This window comes from Hypomesus transpacificus, chromosome 2, assembly GCF_021917145.1.
Source record: "Hypomesus transpacificus isolate Combined female chromosome 2, fHypTra1, whole genome shotgun sequence".
Taxonomy (NCBI): domain Eukaryota; kingdom Metazoa; phylum Chordata; class Actinopteri; order Osmeriformes; family Osmeridae; genus Hypomesus; species Hypomesus transpacificus.
The window spans coordinates 3,831,777-3,850,488 of NC_061061.1; the positions used below are offsets into that span (position 1 = coordinate 3,831,777).

General features: G+C 48.6%; 1 protein-coding gene across 1 annotated transcript in view; it reads right to left on the bottom strand.

Annotated features, from left to right (window-relative positions):
* Positions 1-18,712, bottom strand: part of LOC124482678 (dynein axonemal heavy chain 11) — a 38,989-nt gene continuing 20,277 nt past the window's right edge. The window contains exons 54-81 of the mRNA XM_047043137.1: positions 18,128-18,289; positions 16,269-16,502; positions 15,780-15,926; positions 15,463-15,576; positions 15,181-15,324; positions 14,645-14,827; positions 14,299-14,400; positions 14,061-14,195; positions 12,240-12,413; positions 11,591-11,826; positions 11,013-11,135; positions 9,008-9,212; positions 8,675-8,839; positions 8,170-8,310; positions 7,659-7,829; positions 7,127-7,249; positions 6,630-6,823; positions 6,261-6,409; positions 5,971-6,098; positions 5,091-5,318; positions 4,582-4,773; positions 3,205-3,324; positions 2,239-2,481; positions 1,910-2,092; positions 1,251-1,366; positions 1,029-1,141; positions 541-681; positions 1-248 (exon numbers count right to left, since the gene is read on the bottom strand). Coding sequence (XP_046899093.1) covers positions 1-248; positions 541-681; positions 1,029-1,141; positions 1,251-1,366; positions 1,910-2,092; positions 2,239-2,481; positions 3,205-3,324; positions 4,582-4,773; positions 5,091-5,318; positions 5,971-6,098; positions 6,261-6,409; positions 6,630-6,823; positions 7,127-7,249; positions 7,659-7,829; positions 8,170-8,310; positions 8,675-8,839; positions 9,008-9,212; positions 11,013-11,135; positions 11,591-11,826; positions 12,240-12,413; positions 14,061-14,195; positions 14,299-14,400; positions 14,645-14,827; positions 15,181-15,324; positions 15,463-15,576; positions 15,780-15,926; positions 16,269-16,502; positions 18,128-18,289 — 4,614 coding nt within the window. The remainder of the gene's footprint in view (positions 249-540; positions 682-1,028; positions 1,142-1,250; positions 1,367-1,909; positions 2,093-2,238; positions 2,482-3,204; positions 3,325-4,581; positions 4,774-5,090; positions 5,319-5,970; positions 6,099-6,260; positions 6,410-6,629; positions 6,824-7,126; positions 7,250-7,658; positions 7,830-8,169; positions 8,311-8,674; positions 8,840-9,007; positions 9,213-11,012; positions 11,136-11,590; positions 11,827-12,239; positions 12,414-14,060; positions 14,196-14,298; positions 14,401-14,644; positions 14,828-15,180; positions 15,325-15,462; positions 15,577-15,779; positions 15,927-16,268; positions 16,503-18,127; positions 18,290-18,712) is intronic.

Below are 18,712 nucleotides of genomic sequence, written 5' to 3' on the forward strand. Positions count from 1 at the left end.
TCACACGGACAACAGCAGCGCCACCCCAGCCAGGACCCACTTTGCAGGGGGCTGCTTGGTCCGGAGGTGGAGGGTCCACACGTAGCTGCCTCCGCGGAGCTTGGTGCGGTACACGGGGCACTCGTACGTGTTCCTCACCTCCAGCTGCTCCGAGGGCACCGCCCGGACGTAGAGCACCGGCATGGCCGGGGTCAGCTCCCTCAGCACGGCCTCAGAGATCACCCCTGCCTGGGTGTCCCACCTGGCCCCTAGGGGAGGGAGGGAGAAGGTGGGAGGGAGGGAGGGAGGAGGGGAGGGAGGGAGTTAGGAGGGGAGAAGGTGGGAGAGAGGGAGGGAGGGAGTAGGAGAGAGGTAGGGAGAGAGAGAGAGAGGAGGTCAAAAGGCTGTGTGTTAAATACACTAGTAAAGGTTTCATTACCTAATAGAGCAGAAACTTAATAGCAGAAACGTAATCTCCTCTGGTTTCACAGACATACAGATCAACACATTGGGATGCGAAGGGATTGATGGCGGTCAGGTTTTGACCAGCCAGGCCCTCACCCTCCATGTAGAGGCCATGGATATAGGCTCCTTCCCTGGGCGGGTGTCCATAGTCCTCCCTGCTCTTCTTGGTGACATCCACCGTCAGCGCCATCTTGTCCAGTGGCCACTGGTTTTTACGAGCGATGCTCTGCATGACAGCTGAACACGTGTTTCCAGGTCAATGTCTGAAAACGGCCTCTAAACAGTCCCAACACAGCCTCCACACAGCCTGTACACAGTCCCAACACAGCCTCTATACAGTCCAAACAGCCTCCACACAGCCTGTACACAGTCCCAACACAGCCTCTATACAGTCCAAACAGCCTTCACACAGCCTCTGCACAGTCCAAACACAGCCTCCACAAAACCTCTAAACAGTCCAAATAAAGCCCCCATACAGCCCCTACACAGTCCGAACACAGCCTCAACAAAACTCCAACACAGCTGCAAGTGTGTGTGTGTGTGTGTGTGTTTGTGTGTATGTGTATGTGTGTGTGTATGCTCACCGGTGAGGAAGGACTGGGGGTTGAAGAACCCAGACAGCCAGACCACAGCAGGCAGAACCAGATCCTGGCTCCAAGAGTCAAGCTCACGACAGCGACAGAGGACGTCACTGAACCTGCACCCAACATGAACAGCACACGGTAAACATTCCTCTGAAACCCAGGAAGTTCCCCCTGTTGAAGTGTTTTATTACCACAGCATAGTTCATGGGCTCCGTTAGTTACCATTGTGCAAGTGTGTTGGTGGAGGGGTAGGCGAGCCGGGCCCAGGATTCCGGGACCGTGTCGTAGAACAGGGCTGACTGGAGAGTCTCCATGTTGGAGGAAATGGTCAGCTCTCCCTGAACACAAAACACAACTCCCATCATGCAACACGTGCCTCAGGGACTCGTGCATCTTATACAAGTTTAATATGAGACAACAAAAAAAAGTGAAAATAAATAAGCATTTGGAGTTGAAGTGCTCGAATGACCTGGCCTGGCTTCCAGCCCAACTTAGCCCCGCCCACAAAAACATTTGGTCAGGAAGTTGGGTTTGGAGGGGCTCGTATTGGGGACAAACTATATAAAACCAGGAGCTGGGCGGACCAATGAAATTGCCAGGGCGGGCTTTATACGAAGATGGACAGATGATCAACAGTAACGTAATCAACAACGTCACGAAAGAGCGCTTGGGTTGAATTTGTTTTCAACAAACAACATATTACGTTGCTCTGATTGGTTGTAGGTCTATCCAATTGAGCGAAGAGGCATTTGTTTTTTACGAGTTCGGTGGAAACACGCCCCATAGTCACAGCCCAACGGAGAGTTCTCAGACTCTTATTCTGACTAGAATTACGAGTATGACAACGTCAGGCTACGAATGACCTGGCTGGTTTCTCTCACCTTCAGCCCCAGGTCCAGCTCCTTCAGAGAGCGTCGTACTTCCTCCAGCAGCGCGTTCATGCGGTCGCACTCCTGGAAGCACACCAGGATGTAGGGGCTTCGCTCGGGCGTCTTGGCCATCACGTCGGCCATGTTGTACTCCTCTGGTAGCTTCTCCAACATCTCGTCCAGCACCTGCTTCACCTGCAGAACAGAAGTGCGCAATCACCAGGTTTTGAATGGTCAAGCTGTTAAGATGGTGATGGCTGGTGAGGTTAGATTTGTTCTGCTGTTGGCCACTCGGCTGGTATTGTGTGGATATTCAAGACTGGGTCTGTAATCTCTGATACCTTCTCCTCTGAGCTTTGCACAGCCCCCTCTCCAACAGAGCAGTTCTGGGGCTGCAGTTCCAGCAGCGTCCTGAAGAGGCAGTGTGAGCTGACCGTCAGGAAGTCCAGCTCAGCGTTGGGGTGCAGGCCGTACAGGGTCGGGTTCTCCGGCGGAAGCTTGTCGTCCACGTAACTGTGGTAACCGTTGTAGTCCATGTACGGAGGAGCCAGGAAACCAGGGCTTAGAAACAGCTCACCTTCAAACTACAGGAAGAACACAGGGCACAGTCTTCTTAAACAAACATGTCTGAGAAGGAGTTTAGAAGAGACCAATTCTTTTTTAAGTGTTTTGCTCACTATACAGTAAGTTCCAGAATGCCCTCAACCAAAAGTATGGTTAAGGTGCATTTTGCAGAGCCTTCGTTGGAACAGAATGGCACCAAGATTTTACTCAATATAATATACAGCGGTGGGCAAATGTGGATGTGCAGGAAGAGAAACACAGTGGTGGATATCTGCTAGTCTTGGCCAAGTGGGACCCTGGGAGTCAGAGAGGAGCTGGACCAGGCAGGTGAGGGAGTTTCTGCCAAGGTGGAAGTCTCACGTTAGGAAAAGGATACATGTTTGAACCAAGCTCTGTATGAGCGATTGTTCACCGGATAATTCTCTTCTTCTCTAAGAATGGAAACCTGACTAAGTGGCTAGTGACAAGGAAGATAAACTGTAGTTTTGTACCGACATCTCAAGAGGGCACCCTTTCACTATTGTACACAGCAATACAATAAGCTTCTCATTGAGCTTTATATTATCGGTCAATAAAAACGAAACTGTCTAAAAAATGAATATATTGTATATACATACTGTAGCGTAACTACATAAAAGTAACAATGTGATTGTTTGCTTGAAAACCAAAACGTGTGCAATGACAATAAAGCTCTGTCTGTGATTACAGAAAACTCCCAAGGCCTATGGCAAGCTTTCCCTCACCATGTTAGGATGCATGTACTCTAGTAGGAAGGTGCGACCCAGTCGTCTGTCCCAGTCGTCTGTGATGTGACCTCCGTACATGATCTCCCCAAGCAGGTAGCACAGATCCTCCCAGGGAACCTGGAGACACAACACACAACATATAAGATTCACATTTAGTCATTTAGCAGAGGCTCTTATCCAGAGCGACTTACAGTAAGCACAGGGACATTACCCCGAGGCAAGTAGGGTGAAGTGCCTTGCCCAAGGACACAACGCCATTTGACACGGCCGGGAATCGATCCGGCAACCTTCTGATTACTAACCCGATTCCCTAACCGCTCAGCCACCTGATGCCCGAAGATAGGCTATGCTCCAGTTACACATGATGTATTTGCAGATTTTTTCTACATATTCATTATTGTGCACGTTAGACATCTATGAACAAAGTTGTACAATGTATTGTCATTGCATACATCGCAGTGAACATCTATGATCATGTGTTCTCCAGTCGTTTCTCATTATGATAGGAATGTTCTCTACAGCATGTCGTTCTGACTCAAATGAGATCAAGTTAAAGTGATGTTTTGTGACACGCTTCACGCCATTTCCGAAAGAACCGTCTCGTTCTCTGCGGGAGGTCACAATCCGACCAGGGTGAAGGAGGAAGAAAAAGAGTGCGGGGGAAAAAAACGACAAAAGACAGAGGCGCGCAATCATTTGTACCTGTATTGTTTAGCAAATTGCTTCCTTCATCATCTCTAATTGCTGTGATCACTTATGCAATGTTGTGAACTGTCACATCAGCTGCATGTAATTACATTTAGGAGAACGCTTCATTGCCTCCCTAATGAATTCAGTGTATACGTACATACAGGTTACTGTTTGGTTAACATAATGAAGGACATTCGTTTTTGGAGGGTAGAATGCCCTGGAGACATAATTGGTTGTGACCAGAGTAATAGGAGTGAAAGGAGAAACACATTAGGAGTTCTGAGGGGCGCAACGGGATCAGAATGGATTCTTTGTCTCTCTCAAATTAAGTAAAATTATAGGTTGGGTGTTGGTGGCCGTTCGCATGAAAATGTGAAAATATGATAAAGGATCAAACATTTGTCCCGCTTATCGTCAGAACAGAAGACTTCTACATAATGGGAGAAAGTGTAGGATCATTCCTTATCGCCGTCTGAATCTTCAAATTCTACGACAGTTTTTCCTTTTACACAGCTCAAATAGAGGTGGACTAGAGCAAAACACGTATAATAAGAACCTTTTTTATTCTTGGTTTGAAGTTAACTGCTACTTTGGTAGCTTGGCAGAGATAACTGGGCAAAGTCCTCGTTGGGGAACTGGGCAAATAACTAGCAGTGGAACGTTGCTAACTGGGCAGAACCCTACCTTGGTGTTGGCCTCCAGATAGTTGTAGAGCACGTTGACAGAGATGGCCAGGTCCCCGGTGTTGAAGGGGTAGCTGCGGTTCCAGCCCTGAGGCCCAAACTTGCGCCTCTCGGTGACACAGGCGTGGAAGTAGCACAGGGAGAAGAAGAGGCCGTTGAACTCCTGCTCCCTGGAGCACATTTCCAGAGTGTCCTGCGGGAGAGATCCGACTTCATTCACTTCATACTTTCATTAGTTACACCCGATAATTAGCAACATACCAGCTAAAGCACAGAAACCTGCACGGAAGGTGAAAACCCACTCATAAAAACAAATCTTAGGCCCTCTGTGACACTGCTTGTAAAATGGGCTGTACAAAAAAAAGTATATAAAAAAAATTAAACACAGAAAGAAACATTGTTATTATACCCCAACATTTTTTTACTGTAAATTGTCCAAATAAAAAAGAAAAGAACAATTGGAATCATAACACAGGTTTCCAGCCACCTGGCCCTCGTCTTCCTCCTCACTTGAGAGAAGCCATGCAGGGCAGCGTGCAGGCTGGCGTGCATGCCCGTGGGCGGCTCGTTGGTGATCTTGATGGCGTTCTCCAGGATCCCCCGGGGGATGACATGCTGCTCGGGACTGGGCGCAGGCTCTCCGCTCATGAACACCCGGTAGTCTGGGTGACAGTCCAGCGATGTGCTCTCCAGCAGACTCTCCAGAGTGGGCAACCAGCGAGCCACCAGGTGCACGTTCTGACCAAACACAAACACCGGATTAGACCTCTGACCAATCGAAACATACCTTGAAAAGGTCAAGCACAATGCAGGAGAATACTGTTTCGTAAAAACGTCCTACAAAAAACTGTTTGGTAAGTAATGGCTTGTAAAAATGCTTTTTTTAAACACAGGGACTTCAAAAGACCATCACAACCCTGACTCATGCGATGCACAAACAAGGTGTTTGGAGATGTTTGCTGTTTGGTTTGCTGTTTGGAGAACAGTACACCAACAGACCTACCGTTCAACAGCTGTGATAGTTGTGTACTGGAATAAACCTCGTTTGTGCCTGTGAATCTTCATTTGTATTTACCGTAAGTGTGTTTATCAGGGAATCTTTTGCATGAAAAGAACACTATAGAGCAGATATAAAAGAACCAAACACTGACCATACCATATGTCTCAGTGAGCCAGGAATAGCTCCAGGCTTCATTTCCAGCCTCTCACTAACGCAGCTGATTTACCTCATCATGGATTTGATTGAACCAAATTGACTCTGTTTCCCCAGCTCAGGAGGTGAGGTCATTGTCGAATCAGGTGCTCGACTACAACAATGACGGGCTGTTTCTCTGCATAAGCCTCCTGGCTTCCCACAAGCAGCTCTCTTGTACGCCGGCAGGTGTCCTACCTGTAGAATGACCCAGTGGCCCAGCTGTGAGGCCTTCTCCAGGGCCCTGTGGGCCACCTCCTCCTGGCCCTGGCCCAGAGACACGTTGTGCACAGTTCCCTGGTCGATGGAGAGGCCCAGCCTCAACCCTGAAACAGCCAAGGCATTGGTCAACACTGTGTACACTATACTGTACCACTGGCATGTCCAGAGAAATATACATTTTTATATTACTGCATATCTTACCTCAGCTTATTTGAATACTTTGGTTTGTTAGTATGTTTATTTTGGCGTTTTTTGCAAGGCCGTACCTAGTTTCTCCACGGCATGCAGAGGGTCAACTCCAGGAGACAGAATGAAGAATACAGGGGTGGAGGGGCTGCTCTCCTCGAACGTCTTGTCAAACTCCATCCGAGCCGTTTCCACGTACCTAACGCCCAAACTCTCCTCCACAAAGTTCCTGTCGACGTAGCACAGGCTTACTGGATAATGCTCCCCAGGGTGTTTGATATGTCTGTCGAACGTCTATCCTCTGCTAATACTGTGAATTGCTGTTTTAGTAATACTACTAATCCTGAGCCGCTGTACTGACGACACAGTACATGCACTGTTTGTATGTTAAGTGTTTGTTAAATGAAGAAGTTGCTGCTTTTGGATGAAAAATGAAAACCTGACCTGACCTGAGGGCGTAGGTCATTCTGTCGGGGCGGACAGCCCTCAGGATGAGCAGCTTTTGCAGGGAGCTTTTGCTCTTCCACTCCTGAGGAAACCTCTCCCTCTCAGGGCACTCAGACTCCACCAGCTTCCTCCAGCGTTTGGCAGAGCCCTCGATGTCTCGATCCAGCCCCCGGAAGTCCTCCAGGGCCGAGATGGTCTGAGAACGTCAACGGATCTCCTCACGTCTCCGTTTACCTCTCAAACACACACACTTTCGCACTTTTACACTTTCATTCTCTCAAACGACGAGGTACCGACTCGTCACTTATGCGGTGTCGTGAGCTACGATAGCCTCTAAATCAACAGGCACACGCGGAGAGAATACGGAGCTTGTGGAGGAGCCCCTTCAAGGTCGTTGAAAACCATCACTCTCATCTCAGAGAAAGGAGTTATCTGTTCTGCCTCTGACACACACACACACAGAGAGAGCTCCGGTCATGGCTGAGTGAATAAGACTTACCCGGACAGCCCCCCAGGCCTGAGGGGAGAGAAAGGACACTGGGCTGGATCTGCTGGGCTCCACGGGGAGACGCAACAGGAAGTCCATCTCCTGCCCGTCAACCTGACCCCTCGTTAGCAGAATCTGGCCGGCGGGAAAAACAACCCGGATTACAGTTAGTCAGCAAAATTCCACGTACCATTGTTTACAAAAGGTACTGTGTTACAGTGAGAACACACATTGAGTTAGCAAGCACTCGGAAGCAGGTGTGGCAGGGCCAGATGAAGGACAGCCCCTGGAGGATAACTAGAACTGAGACGAAAACAGTTGGTGCCCTGACAGATACTTGCATAATGCCATCAAAACACACCCCCCTGTCAGAGACAACTGGCTGCATGGCAGTCAGGGGGCCAGGTGGGAGAGCTAATCAATAGGAGCGTGTGGTCCCGCTGACTGGTTTTAATTGAAGTTAATGTGGGGGCAGAAAAATGCTTTGATTGATGAGGATGACAGGGAGGCCCACCTTCGGGGCGGCCCCCCAGGGGCCACGTACCTGGAAGGCGGTGTGTGACAAGAAGGTTAACTTGTCTCTCTCAAACAGGCCCAGGCTGGTGTGCAGGAATACTGAGTAGGTGATGGCCTCCGTCAGGGAGAGAACCCTCGCCCTCACTTCCTCGTTCCACTCCGCCCGGCCCATGGCTTTGTGGAACACGGTGTTGAATGTCTACAACAGACACCGGGAGGAAGAAACGCATAAGGAACCGTCAAAGTGGTTCGGTGTGGCACTGACACAGGTGGCACCCTTAGGCCTAAAGAGATAGGTGAGGAGAAAATGTCTTCTGAACCTCATATCCAAAGTAAATTGACAAAAGATTTGACAAAGACTGACCGTATAATGTTTGTGTATACTCTATACAGCATTCATGTAATAATATAACAATAAGATGTAACATGCTACATCTTAACATATATACTGTATATATATATATATGTTATGTAACATATGTTAACACTCGAGCACAAAGCTAATCTGGGAACAGCTTAGCGCTGGTCTAAGGGCTCACCTTGAGGGAGAAATGGTACATGGGGTTGATCTTGTGGAGGTCGTCGATGATGAAGTAGAGGAGTGACGCTCTCTCGGCCGCTGGGCGGTAGAGCTCTCGAGCCTCGTTGATCTCTGTCTCGTTCTCCCTGGCCTCCACCACCTGTGCGCGCCGCAAACGCCGTGAGCTATGAGCCTTTCAGTCACGCTCCAGATCGCCCCCCCCCCCCCCCCCCACCCCCCCGCTCGCATGACACGTGTCCTTAAGTACACATCGTTTGCAGTTCGTCCAATAAAAGGAAGCGTTTTTTCCTTCTTCTTCGTCTTTTTTTCTTTCTGACTCGACGAGACCCTCCAACACTTGAGGGACGCTTGCTGAACTCCCAAATCAACAATCAAGCCGAGGACTCACCTTGATGGACGCCGCTTAGCGCAGCAATGATGTCCCTTACCGCTTTCCGTTTCTAGGGACACTGGTTCAGAAAGTGGGCCCGTTGCGGTCAGGCCCCAGCGGTCGCTGGCCTCACCTTGCAGTGGATGTGGGCCGCTGTGGCCTTGGTGCCCTCCAGCTGCTCCACCAGGGCCAGGTCTCCCAGGAAGTTGCCCTGCGCTGCGGAGAGACGGCTCAGGAGCTCGTCCTCCAGGCTCTTCAGCTGGATCTTGAAGAGGTTCTGCTGCGTGGTCAGCTCCAGCTGGGAACCCGTGGAGAACACGTCACCGAAGGGCCCACTCACATCCACAGCAACTTGCATGCTATGCAAAGTGACTAACTTCCCATTCAAGCCCGTATCATTGCTTGAGTGAGGGTATTTGATAAAAAAAATTAAAAATTGTCCCAGACGGTGAAGTTGTAGGTTTACCTTCAGGTTCTCCAGGTCTGGTCTTTCTCTGGTGACCACCTGGCCCAAGAGTTGCTCCTCCAGGCCTGCAGGGGTCACTGTGAAGTTGATGAGGGTCATCTGAGCCTGCAGCTCCGGGGGGAAGTGGGGATTGGCTAGCTTGGTGTGGAGGAGGAGCCGGAAATGGCTGTTGTATTCACACTCCTTACCCCCAATCCGAATGTACCTGCATGCAAGTACAAACAAGGACATTGAAAAAAGTGTCCTGTATGCTTACTGTATACACAGAACCAATATTTTCAGTTCCTATTTGTCCTGTAGTACTACCAACCAACATCTACCAAGCCTTGGCACACTGCCCCTTTGAGGTGAAACATTGGCTGTAAATGTTAACTGAGAACAAAAAAATCCTGAATAACATCTGAAACATTATCTGCACAGCGGCCAATAGTTCTCTGCTCCTGCATTTCAATTAAATCAGCAGTGGTTTGACAAACCCGGTGGCTTTTCATTTTTCTCTAATTACCCCTCCGGTGTCAGGCAAGGCCCCAATTTCACAGCACAGGTTCCTCATGGCCTGGGTCTGGTTCAACTCTATATCTTCACAAGCCGGAATTAATGTACTATTGATAGAACCATTACTCCACCAAATTAAAGTCCCTGCTGATGGATTGGCTGGTAGTCCTCCATCAGCCATGAAAGGAATAATTAGTATTCATTACTTCACACTCTACAACATTCCAATTATTAATGAACTTCAGCGGTGGAGCTTCACCAGATCCATCATGGCGGCCGCAGCAGGCAGTATTAATCAAAGGCAGAAGCATGTGCGTGGGTCATGTACAAGGGATGAACTTATAATCAGATTTACCACAATGAAGTGTCACGGGTCGACAGACAGGACTCCAGGAGGAGTTCAGAGAACGTCCCCTCAGATGTTCAATATTCACACTCCGGTAGAGAAAACAAGGAAGGAATTCGAAGGAAGGAGTGTTCAATGTGGTTGTGAGCATTGTCGATTTACAGTATGGTATTTTCATTTTCCAATTGTTCAGCTGTTAGTGACCACTTTATGGAATTTGTTGAAAGTAATGTGTTTTTCATTAAGGGGAACGTCCGAAATAATTCATCAACGATAATCACGAACAACTGTGTTGCTCTGATAAATTAATATTGTTGCTGGACTGATTCAATAGGACATTTACTGAATAGGTGCAGATCAGTGTTTTAGACTGTTTTAGATATCCGTCCATAAAACATCCTTTTACGGCACACCATAATAAGGCCATTTTCATGAAGTGCTTTTCTGATTGTAAATATAATGAAACAGAGAAACCCCATTCACCATACACATAATACATATATAATAATCACCACTTGAGCCTGCTGGAGTTTGATACAAAGTAATGATTAAATGATTAAGAGCAAGGACTTTAAGTGTTGTTTTCCTCTTTAGTGAGAAATAGAGAAAGTCCTTAAAAACCATAGGCGCTGCCCACAATCATTGGCTTTAGGAACAACTGCTCAAAATTCAACACACATAAAGCATATCTGCACACAAATATACATCTATCACCGGGGCTTTGAGAGGCCAATCAATATGTCTGCCTCTGGGATTCTCAACATGCACAACAAATCCATCTATAATCTAAAGAGCAGGCAATCATACAGCATTCAGTCAGGTGTCTCTGGAGCTCGGGTGCTCAGCAGGACCCAACCATCAGGCAAATCCTCTCCCATTGTCTCCTACATCAGGCTAGCATTTAGACATGCTGGGGCCACATTGACATGTGTATCAAAAGGGATATAGTCGGCAAACCGCAGGTCGATTCGGAATGTTCTGACAGAGAATACCAGTTATTAGTACACCACGGAGAAAAACTGCTTGGGGTAATCACCGTATGTACGGACAGTATAGCGATAATACAAAACCTCAACCTACAAACCCCTACCCTTGTTGACTCACAGACTAAAAAGAGTTGATCGTTTTGTTTAGTTTCATTGAATGGGTTTCTTGCATACAAACCTCCCTCTCCTGATGGTGTTTCTGCAAAGAAGAGGTTCCAGAACTGGGTCCACCTTTTCCTTCAGGTTCTCAATCAGAAGAGTCTCACCACACGCCAAAGCATATTCAATCATCTCCAAGTAGCTGGGAATAACAGAAAGATTTCAAGGACTGGATCATAATATGTATATCATAGTATATTATACTGAGCATGACTGTCGGTGTCTTAAGTCCAACTCTCTTTTGTAACTTATACATTACTCTCTTATATATACTTAGCCTATAATAACTTTTCCTTTACAGTCCTCAGACAAGAAGATTGAGCATGACAAACTATTAGCAAATGGCTTTTGACAACTGAACCTCCCTGACCAATACATTCTGATTCCCTGTGATTCCATATCCCAATGTTTTTGCTGGAACATATCCATGGAGCATATGCTTAGCGCTAATTATTCATGCTCAACAACAGCTTTCTAAAGGAATTACACAAACGTTACCATCTGTTTCCCTCATTCGCTCCACGTCTCCCTCGACATCGCATCAGTTCCTCGGATCGGTTTGAAAAAAAAGGAAGAAGGGGGGGGGTGGGGTCTCACCCCTTCTGTCCGAGCTGCACCACCCTCAGCCCCGGCCCGCACCGGTTACGGATCCACTTGATGCCCTGCTGTTGGGGGTCGACCATGAGTGGCCAGCGCTCGCTGGTGGTCAGGATGGCAGCGTTCTCCGTGGACATCCTATCTCCCGGCAGGCCCTGGTTGTGCCAGGCAGCCACGGTGGCGTCGTCTGTGAGCATGAGGATGGGCTCCAGGCCTTCTGTCAGGGGGATGGGGGTCTGGAACAGGGCAGAGGGGGAAGGGCTGTCACTGTGTAGTATATATGTTCCGTGTAAAAGATCCATGTTTAACGTTCAGTGTACAGAATCTATGGTCAGGGTTCAGTATCCATGTTAAGTGTTCAGTCTCTGTGTTCATTGCACAGTATCCATCTACTATAGGGATGGCGGGATGAGCTAAACCCATCAACAGGTGTACATGTCTACAGCCCCTGGAAATGCCCTGGGGAGACCCTGGATAGACCCTGGGGAAGCCCTGGGGAGGCCCGGGGTAGACCCTGCATAGTCCCTGGGTAGGCCTTGGGTGGGGCTTGGATAGACCCTAGGGAGGCCCTGGGAACACTCTGGGTCGTGTTGAGACTGACCCTGGGTAAGCTCTAGGTAGACCCTGGGTAAACCCTGGGGAATCTTGCCTTCTGAGAGCGGAGGAAGGGGATCCAGGCATCGCGGAGGAGTTCCTGCCGGTAAGACAGGGTGAAGTAGCCCACGTAGGAGACGTACGCCGCCGTGAGGAGCACATCTCCACAGAGGGTCTCCTGCTGCGCCTCGTACTGGACCACGGCCAGGGACCAGCGCTCCTTCTCTGACTGCAGGACACACGCAACAACAGAGGGTCAGCTGCGGTACCACTATATCACCTGAAACTGTAAACGAATCATGAAGACTGTGTATTGGAGAAACCCGAAGAAGGCTATGCTGGTTGCGGAGGATGAGCCTTGATGAAACACACGTGTCCAGCACAACTGTCAAACTTCACATGCCTGGTGTAAGGGTACAGTGACTGTGTGTTTCCTGAGCGTCAACATAGATTAGCCCTTTAATCAGGACTGATGCATGACGACAGTCTTCCCCACATCTACTGCACAAACTATAAGAATGGAAAGTAGTACAGTAAACATCTCCAATTTCTCTAAAGTAGCTTTGAAAGTTTGGGCTGCATATTTAATCAGTATCAATTTGGCGTCTTTTTAAGCCCTCACTAGTATGACTATGACAGCCCAACAACAATAAATCATGTTTGGCATTTCCTTACAAGAGGCTGTGGTACCAGAATTTGCTGCATACTAAATTCCCAGACAGTTAAAAATCACTATAATTTTACCCTAATGCATTATGGATTGCCTGTAATATCACTCAGTCTGGGGTGAAGTGTTTTTAATTTCCAACAGCTGTTGAGGCTTTGAGGTAAGTTAATGATTAAATATAGACGGTCTGATTTATTAGACTAAACACTATTGCTTCCAGGTCAATGCCATAAAGACAAAACATTCATCTTGATGTGTTTAAAAGCCAAGCTGTCTCATGCAAGCCACATTTATTTCTCAGAATAAGAAAGTCAAATGTATAAAATGGGCAATGAAAAAACAATGACTAATGTAGTCATGCATTACAAAAACACAGAGAACCACTTAGACCATAGAGAAAAACAGTTTCACTTCAGCCAGATTTGAAGGGATAAAAGACAAAATAAACAATTAGAATTCTTTCTAATCTACCCACAATTTTGTTTAACGACCGGACAGACCATTAAGATGAATACAATAAAAATCGCAGAGAACAACAAAGGATTTCAGTGTGCTTATTTTGTCTGTGGAACCAGAACAGCACAGCCACCCAACCATGAACGCTCACAGTCTCTTTCCCAAACCAGTCTGCTGCCCAGCTTGAGTGTTCTGTTTGCATTGCCATCCTGCCATCTCTCTTCCATTTTCCTCCTGGACGTGTGCCAGACAGACAGTCGCGCTCGCGGTTCCAACATACTTCCGTACCTGCCTCCTACATCGCCGACACACTGCTTAGCCAGAGCAGGGAGAAGCTCCACTCACTCCAGCTCAACTCACTCCACAGACAGGCAGGGCCAGGCCTCTCGGGGATCGCAGATCTCTGGCCTGGTTAGTGATGCAGCTCTGTCAACACCACCTCTCCACGCACACCTCACTATCCACCGGTCACCCAGCGCCAGGTCGGGGCCACTCTGAACGCCCCTTCTCCTCCCCTCTCCAATGCTCACCCTCCCTCTTTCTCCATCTCGTTTTTTCTCCCTTTCCGTCTCTCGTTATATCTCCTCCCTCTTTTTCCTCTATCACTCACTCTCCTTTCTTTCTATCTCTCTCGCCTCCCCCCCACCCCCTCTCTATCTATCTCTCTCGCCACCCCCCCACCCCCTCTCTATTTATCTCTCTCTCTTGCCATCTCTCTCTCGCCATCTCTTTTCTCTCTCTCTCTCCCCATACCTCTAGACCCTTCACCAGCCGGTTGGCCAGCTCAATAGTCTGGTTGGTGCGGGTCACTTCCTCCTGGCAGCGAAGCTTCTCAGCAGCGGCCTTCTCAAACTGTGCCGTGAGGCTTTGGAGGTTTACATCCAAGTCCTGCAGACAAACACCACAGCAACACAGGGAGACACTGCAGGGACTCGCTTCGGAGGACATTTCCAATGCTTGCGTTTCAAACGCGGTTCACATTCACACTTACTTCTAGTTTCTTCTGCACAGCCAGCAGTTTCACCGTTGCAGTCTCCAGCTCTGCGTTAGCTTGGGACAAAGCTTGCCGTTTGGGTGCCACGTCACAGTAAACCTGCAGATACAATACACTGAGCAACTAAAACATACTCACACAGCATGCCAGGAATTATGCATGCATTCCAAAGTGTTTGTGCACTACACAGACTTCCAAAACATTCAAGTCATACATAAGTACACTTGATTGATAAAACAATTTAAGCACAAAGACAAATAATAGTCCAAAAACATCACCATTTAGCTCAGTCTATGTCCAGAATGACAACAAACGAAAAAAGTCCATAAATGTGCTGTCAGACCTCGTAGTATCTGACGATGTTTAGGGCCCAGGCACAGAGGCCAGCGGCGGCAGTGGACTTGGTTCTGACCAGGTCGGGGTGGAACTCTGGCTTCCTCAGGTACTCGTGCTTCACCACGCTGAGGCAGGACTCGGGGATGTGCTCCTTGTCGTACGACACCAACGCCAGCAGGAAGTCATCCACCTGGCGACAGGAAGAAGATAGAGTGGCTCAAGAAAGATGCTAGGAAGTCAGACATATTGACATTCAATGACAAATGTAGCTTTAGTTTTAGACGTATTCAATTAAACATGCTAAAACAGATTTTATGTAATATATTTTTTCTTCATATTTTCTATAGTTTCCTGCTGTATAGACTGGGGGATCTGTGGCATCCGTACAGCGCACAGCCCCGAACTCCTCGTCAGCGAGCATATTCATACAGCCCTCCAGCTAGTAACAGTGCATGGAGACGAGCCAGGCGGGGTCACGGGGTCAAGGCTCGCCCAGATGAGAATGGCATCAATCAGACGGGATCGACACGCTGACAGGCTAACCTTGCCCATGAAGGCCCTCGCGGCCTTCCAGCTCCGCTCCTTGGGCACCCGGCCGCGCGGCGCCAGCAGAACCATAACCGCCGCCGCCACGTTGATCACCGCCGCGGGGGGGTTGGGGAACGTCTTCAGCTCTGTCAAGTTCACCTGGAGATGGGAACGGTAAACACATCCAATCCAATAACCTTAGGAAAACTGCGTTTTGACACACTGGGAGCAGGCCATGTGAATCTCTTAGGCTGGGGTAGGACTGGCTGGTTTTCTACGGGGAGCAGGAGAGAGGACCTTGTTGAGGGTGTCCAGGGCTGCTGTTGCGGCTTCCAGAGCCGGCTCTGCCTTGGCCAGGTCTGTTTCACAGTCCTGCTGCTTCAGAGACACCTCTGCCTGGATGACGGCCACCTGCGTAACACACACAGCAGACGTATCCTCATAGTATTCTGCCTCAATCCTGTCAACGGAATCAGTCGGCCGCAATAATATCGTCATATCGTCATATCGTCATATCGTATCGTGGCTATCGTAATAGCCAATGATATCTTCAAATGGGAACAGGGCGGGTGGTCTGTGTAACCCCTGCTGCTGTGGTAGGCGGAGAGGCTCACCTTCTGTGCTTCCACATCTGCGGCCTCTCTCTTGCGGCTGACCCTCTCCGTCTGAAGGCCTATCTTTGCGATCAAAGCCGCGGCGTCCCGGTTCTTCACGGTGAGGTCCGCTTCCTGAGACGCCAGTTTGGATTTCAGGTCCTCAACCTGAAGTCAGGAACACGGTCACAATCCTACAGATTTTGCCTCAGATGACGCGGCCCATGAGTTCAGCATGCAATTCGCCACGCGAACGGAGAATTTGTATATAAATATGTATACAGCCCAACGGAAACGACGTGTCATAGGTATCTGTGGCGGAGCGATAAAAAACGTGATTTACATCCAAGATTCATGAGCGTTCCACCAGAGATGGGCCGAGAGGACATTTCACATGTACAGTATGCAGTAGTCTATCTGACTGAAGGCATTGCTAATCTCGTGCCTCAGCCTTGAGCTCGGCTGGTTCTCGATATTAACCCTGCGACATAAAGCTGGATCCCCCCCTACCTGGGAGGCAGTGGTCTGGAGCCTCTGAAGGCCGCCGACGAGCCGGTTCATCTTGCTCTGGAGGTGAGTCCGACGCTTGGCCAGCAGGTTTGCGTACAGGGTGATTTGCTGGAGAAAACTCTTGGGGGTGGTGTAATTGTACCTCTGCTCATTGCGCCGGTATTTTTCACTTGCCCGGTTGACACTGGTGTGAACGTAGGCCATGAAAAGACTGATGGATTCCTGGACGGCGGGCTGTAAAAATAAGCAGAGGAGCGGGGAAGGGGGGGGGGGGGGGGGGCACAGGGCGCTCTGGATTGAGTGGAGTTTAACATGGCAAGCTGATGGAGCCTGAAATATGATCTTCATAAATTCCGAATTCATCTACAAGTTTTGCCATTTTACTTGGCTAGCTTCGACTTACTCAATCTGAAATTTTTGGTGCAGCTGGCAGGAATGATTAGGCTTTGAAACCACTGTTAAAATAATGTGTTTCGGCCGCTGACATGCAGCTTGGAAAGCAGGATCATGGTTCACGTTATCCCTCATGCTCTCCAACTTTCTCTGTTCTCTGTCGGAGCTGTGCCGCGACGCTGCTCTAGTATTTATCATAAGGTGCTCGATGACATGGCGTCTTATTAATCATACTGGTAAAGGATCAATTAATGCAGAAACAAACGAGCATAGAAAACAGGGATCAAACATGAACATAACTCACATAAAAACCATTGTTAACGATCAAGAATCCAGCAAGGAAATAAAATCATTATTAATTAAGACCTGACATTATGCTTTTTGACAAAGCGTGCGCGTGGAGTTGAGATGCGAGCAAAGTTCTCATTGATTTGATTTACTTGAGCATCAGCTATTTGTCGGTTGTGCATTTCTAACTTCAAATAGATGACCATTTCATTTGTTGTCAGCCCGCTACTTTAATAAGATAAACAATCTGGGATTTTTTGTAGAATATTGATTGCTTTGGCCATAATTTTTCACAAATAGTGATTTCATGTTTTCAACCCCTCATACAAGGCACATTTCCATATAGTATATTTTATTGATAAATACACCCCAACGTAATTTTAAGCTAGTGCTATCTATGTTAGCTGGTAAAGTGCAATCAATCATGTCTTGTTATGGATACACCATGCAACACATGTAACATACTCTGGACCGACGGTAAATCAAAGTGTACATATGACAAACACACACCTAAACAAACACTCGCACACGACACACAAACACACACGCATGCATTGAGAAAGCCCTAGTTTGCTATGCTGGCACGCGGCCCCCGCACCATGTGACGGCACTTCCTGGAGGTGACAGCTGTGCCTTCTGAGAGGGTCGTCATGACGCTTATTAATCACTCCACTCTCATTAACATAAATGATCCTGGGTAGTGATCGTTCCACTGCCGCAAGGGACAACAACGATACGTCTGCAGTGTTCGCTAGTCTCCGGGCATGTGATCAGCGATTTATCAGCACCTCAGAGTAGAACTAATGATGAGGGATCTATCTAGAAGGTAATACAGCTGCACTCTGGTCATTACAAGATGTTCATTAAAAGTCTAACTAACTAAGTCTTCCTCTCTTGGAGTCTCATTAGGAAGGACATCCCCAAACATAGGCCAGTGTCAACTGTTGTTTTTGTATATTTCGTCAGTAGGTTTTTGAATTGTTCTTCATCATGGCCATAACATAACTCAAATCCAGGAAATATTCCCTGTATGAATCACCATCTCATACCAGAGAGGAAATGATGAGGGAGCCAGTTGTGAAGGATTTGATGAACACCAGTGAGACAAGCCCACTGGTACCAACCAATACGATTTGGATGACACGGTTCAGAACCAGACCAGATTGGGAAACCCTCACCTGGATGCCCTCAATCTCCTGGATGAACCTGTGGCTGACGGAGCGCAGGGCCTCCGCGGGCCACAGGTGGAACCAGTCCACCGTGGTGCAGTGGACCAGGGCGGGGAAGCGACGCGCCCGGACCCTCAGCCCGCGGCCCACTGGAGACAGACACAGGACCACCTACGGAGCAGGAAGCAGGAAGCAGAGAATCAGAGCACCGTCACACAGCTCTGGGAGACGGTGGGGGGAGGGCGAGCGTGCCAGACTGGCCGCGCTGGCAACACCCACCCACCCAACACACATATGTGCTGAACACAAACACAGACGTGCGAGGAAGGGGGGGGGGGGGGGAAGCGCTGCCAAATGTACACGTGCAAACCCAAACACTCAGTTATAGACCAGTAATGGAGCAGAGGCATCCAATACTAACTGGCAGGTCTCTTCTATTCACCCGCTCGCCACTGCTATCGTGGTGGGTGTCTGGCACGCGGAGGCCCACTGTTGGACCTAGCAGACGGAGGCTGCACCAGAAGGTCTAACCCACGCATCAGATGGACCAGGCACATGTGCACTGACACAAGACCTCTTCTTCCTCCAGCCCCC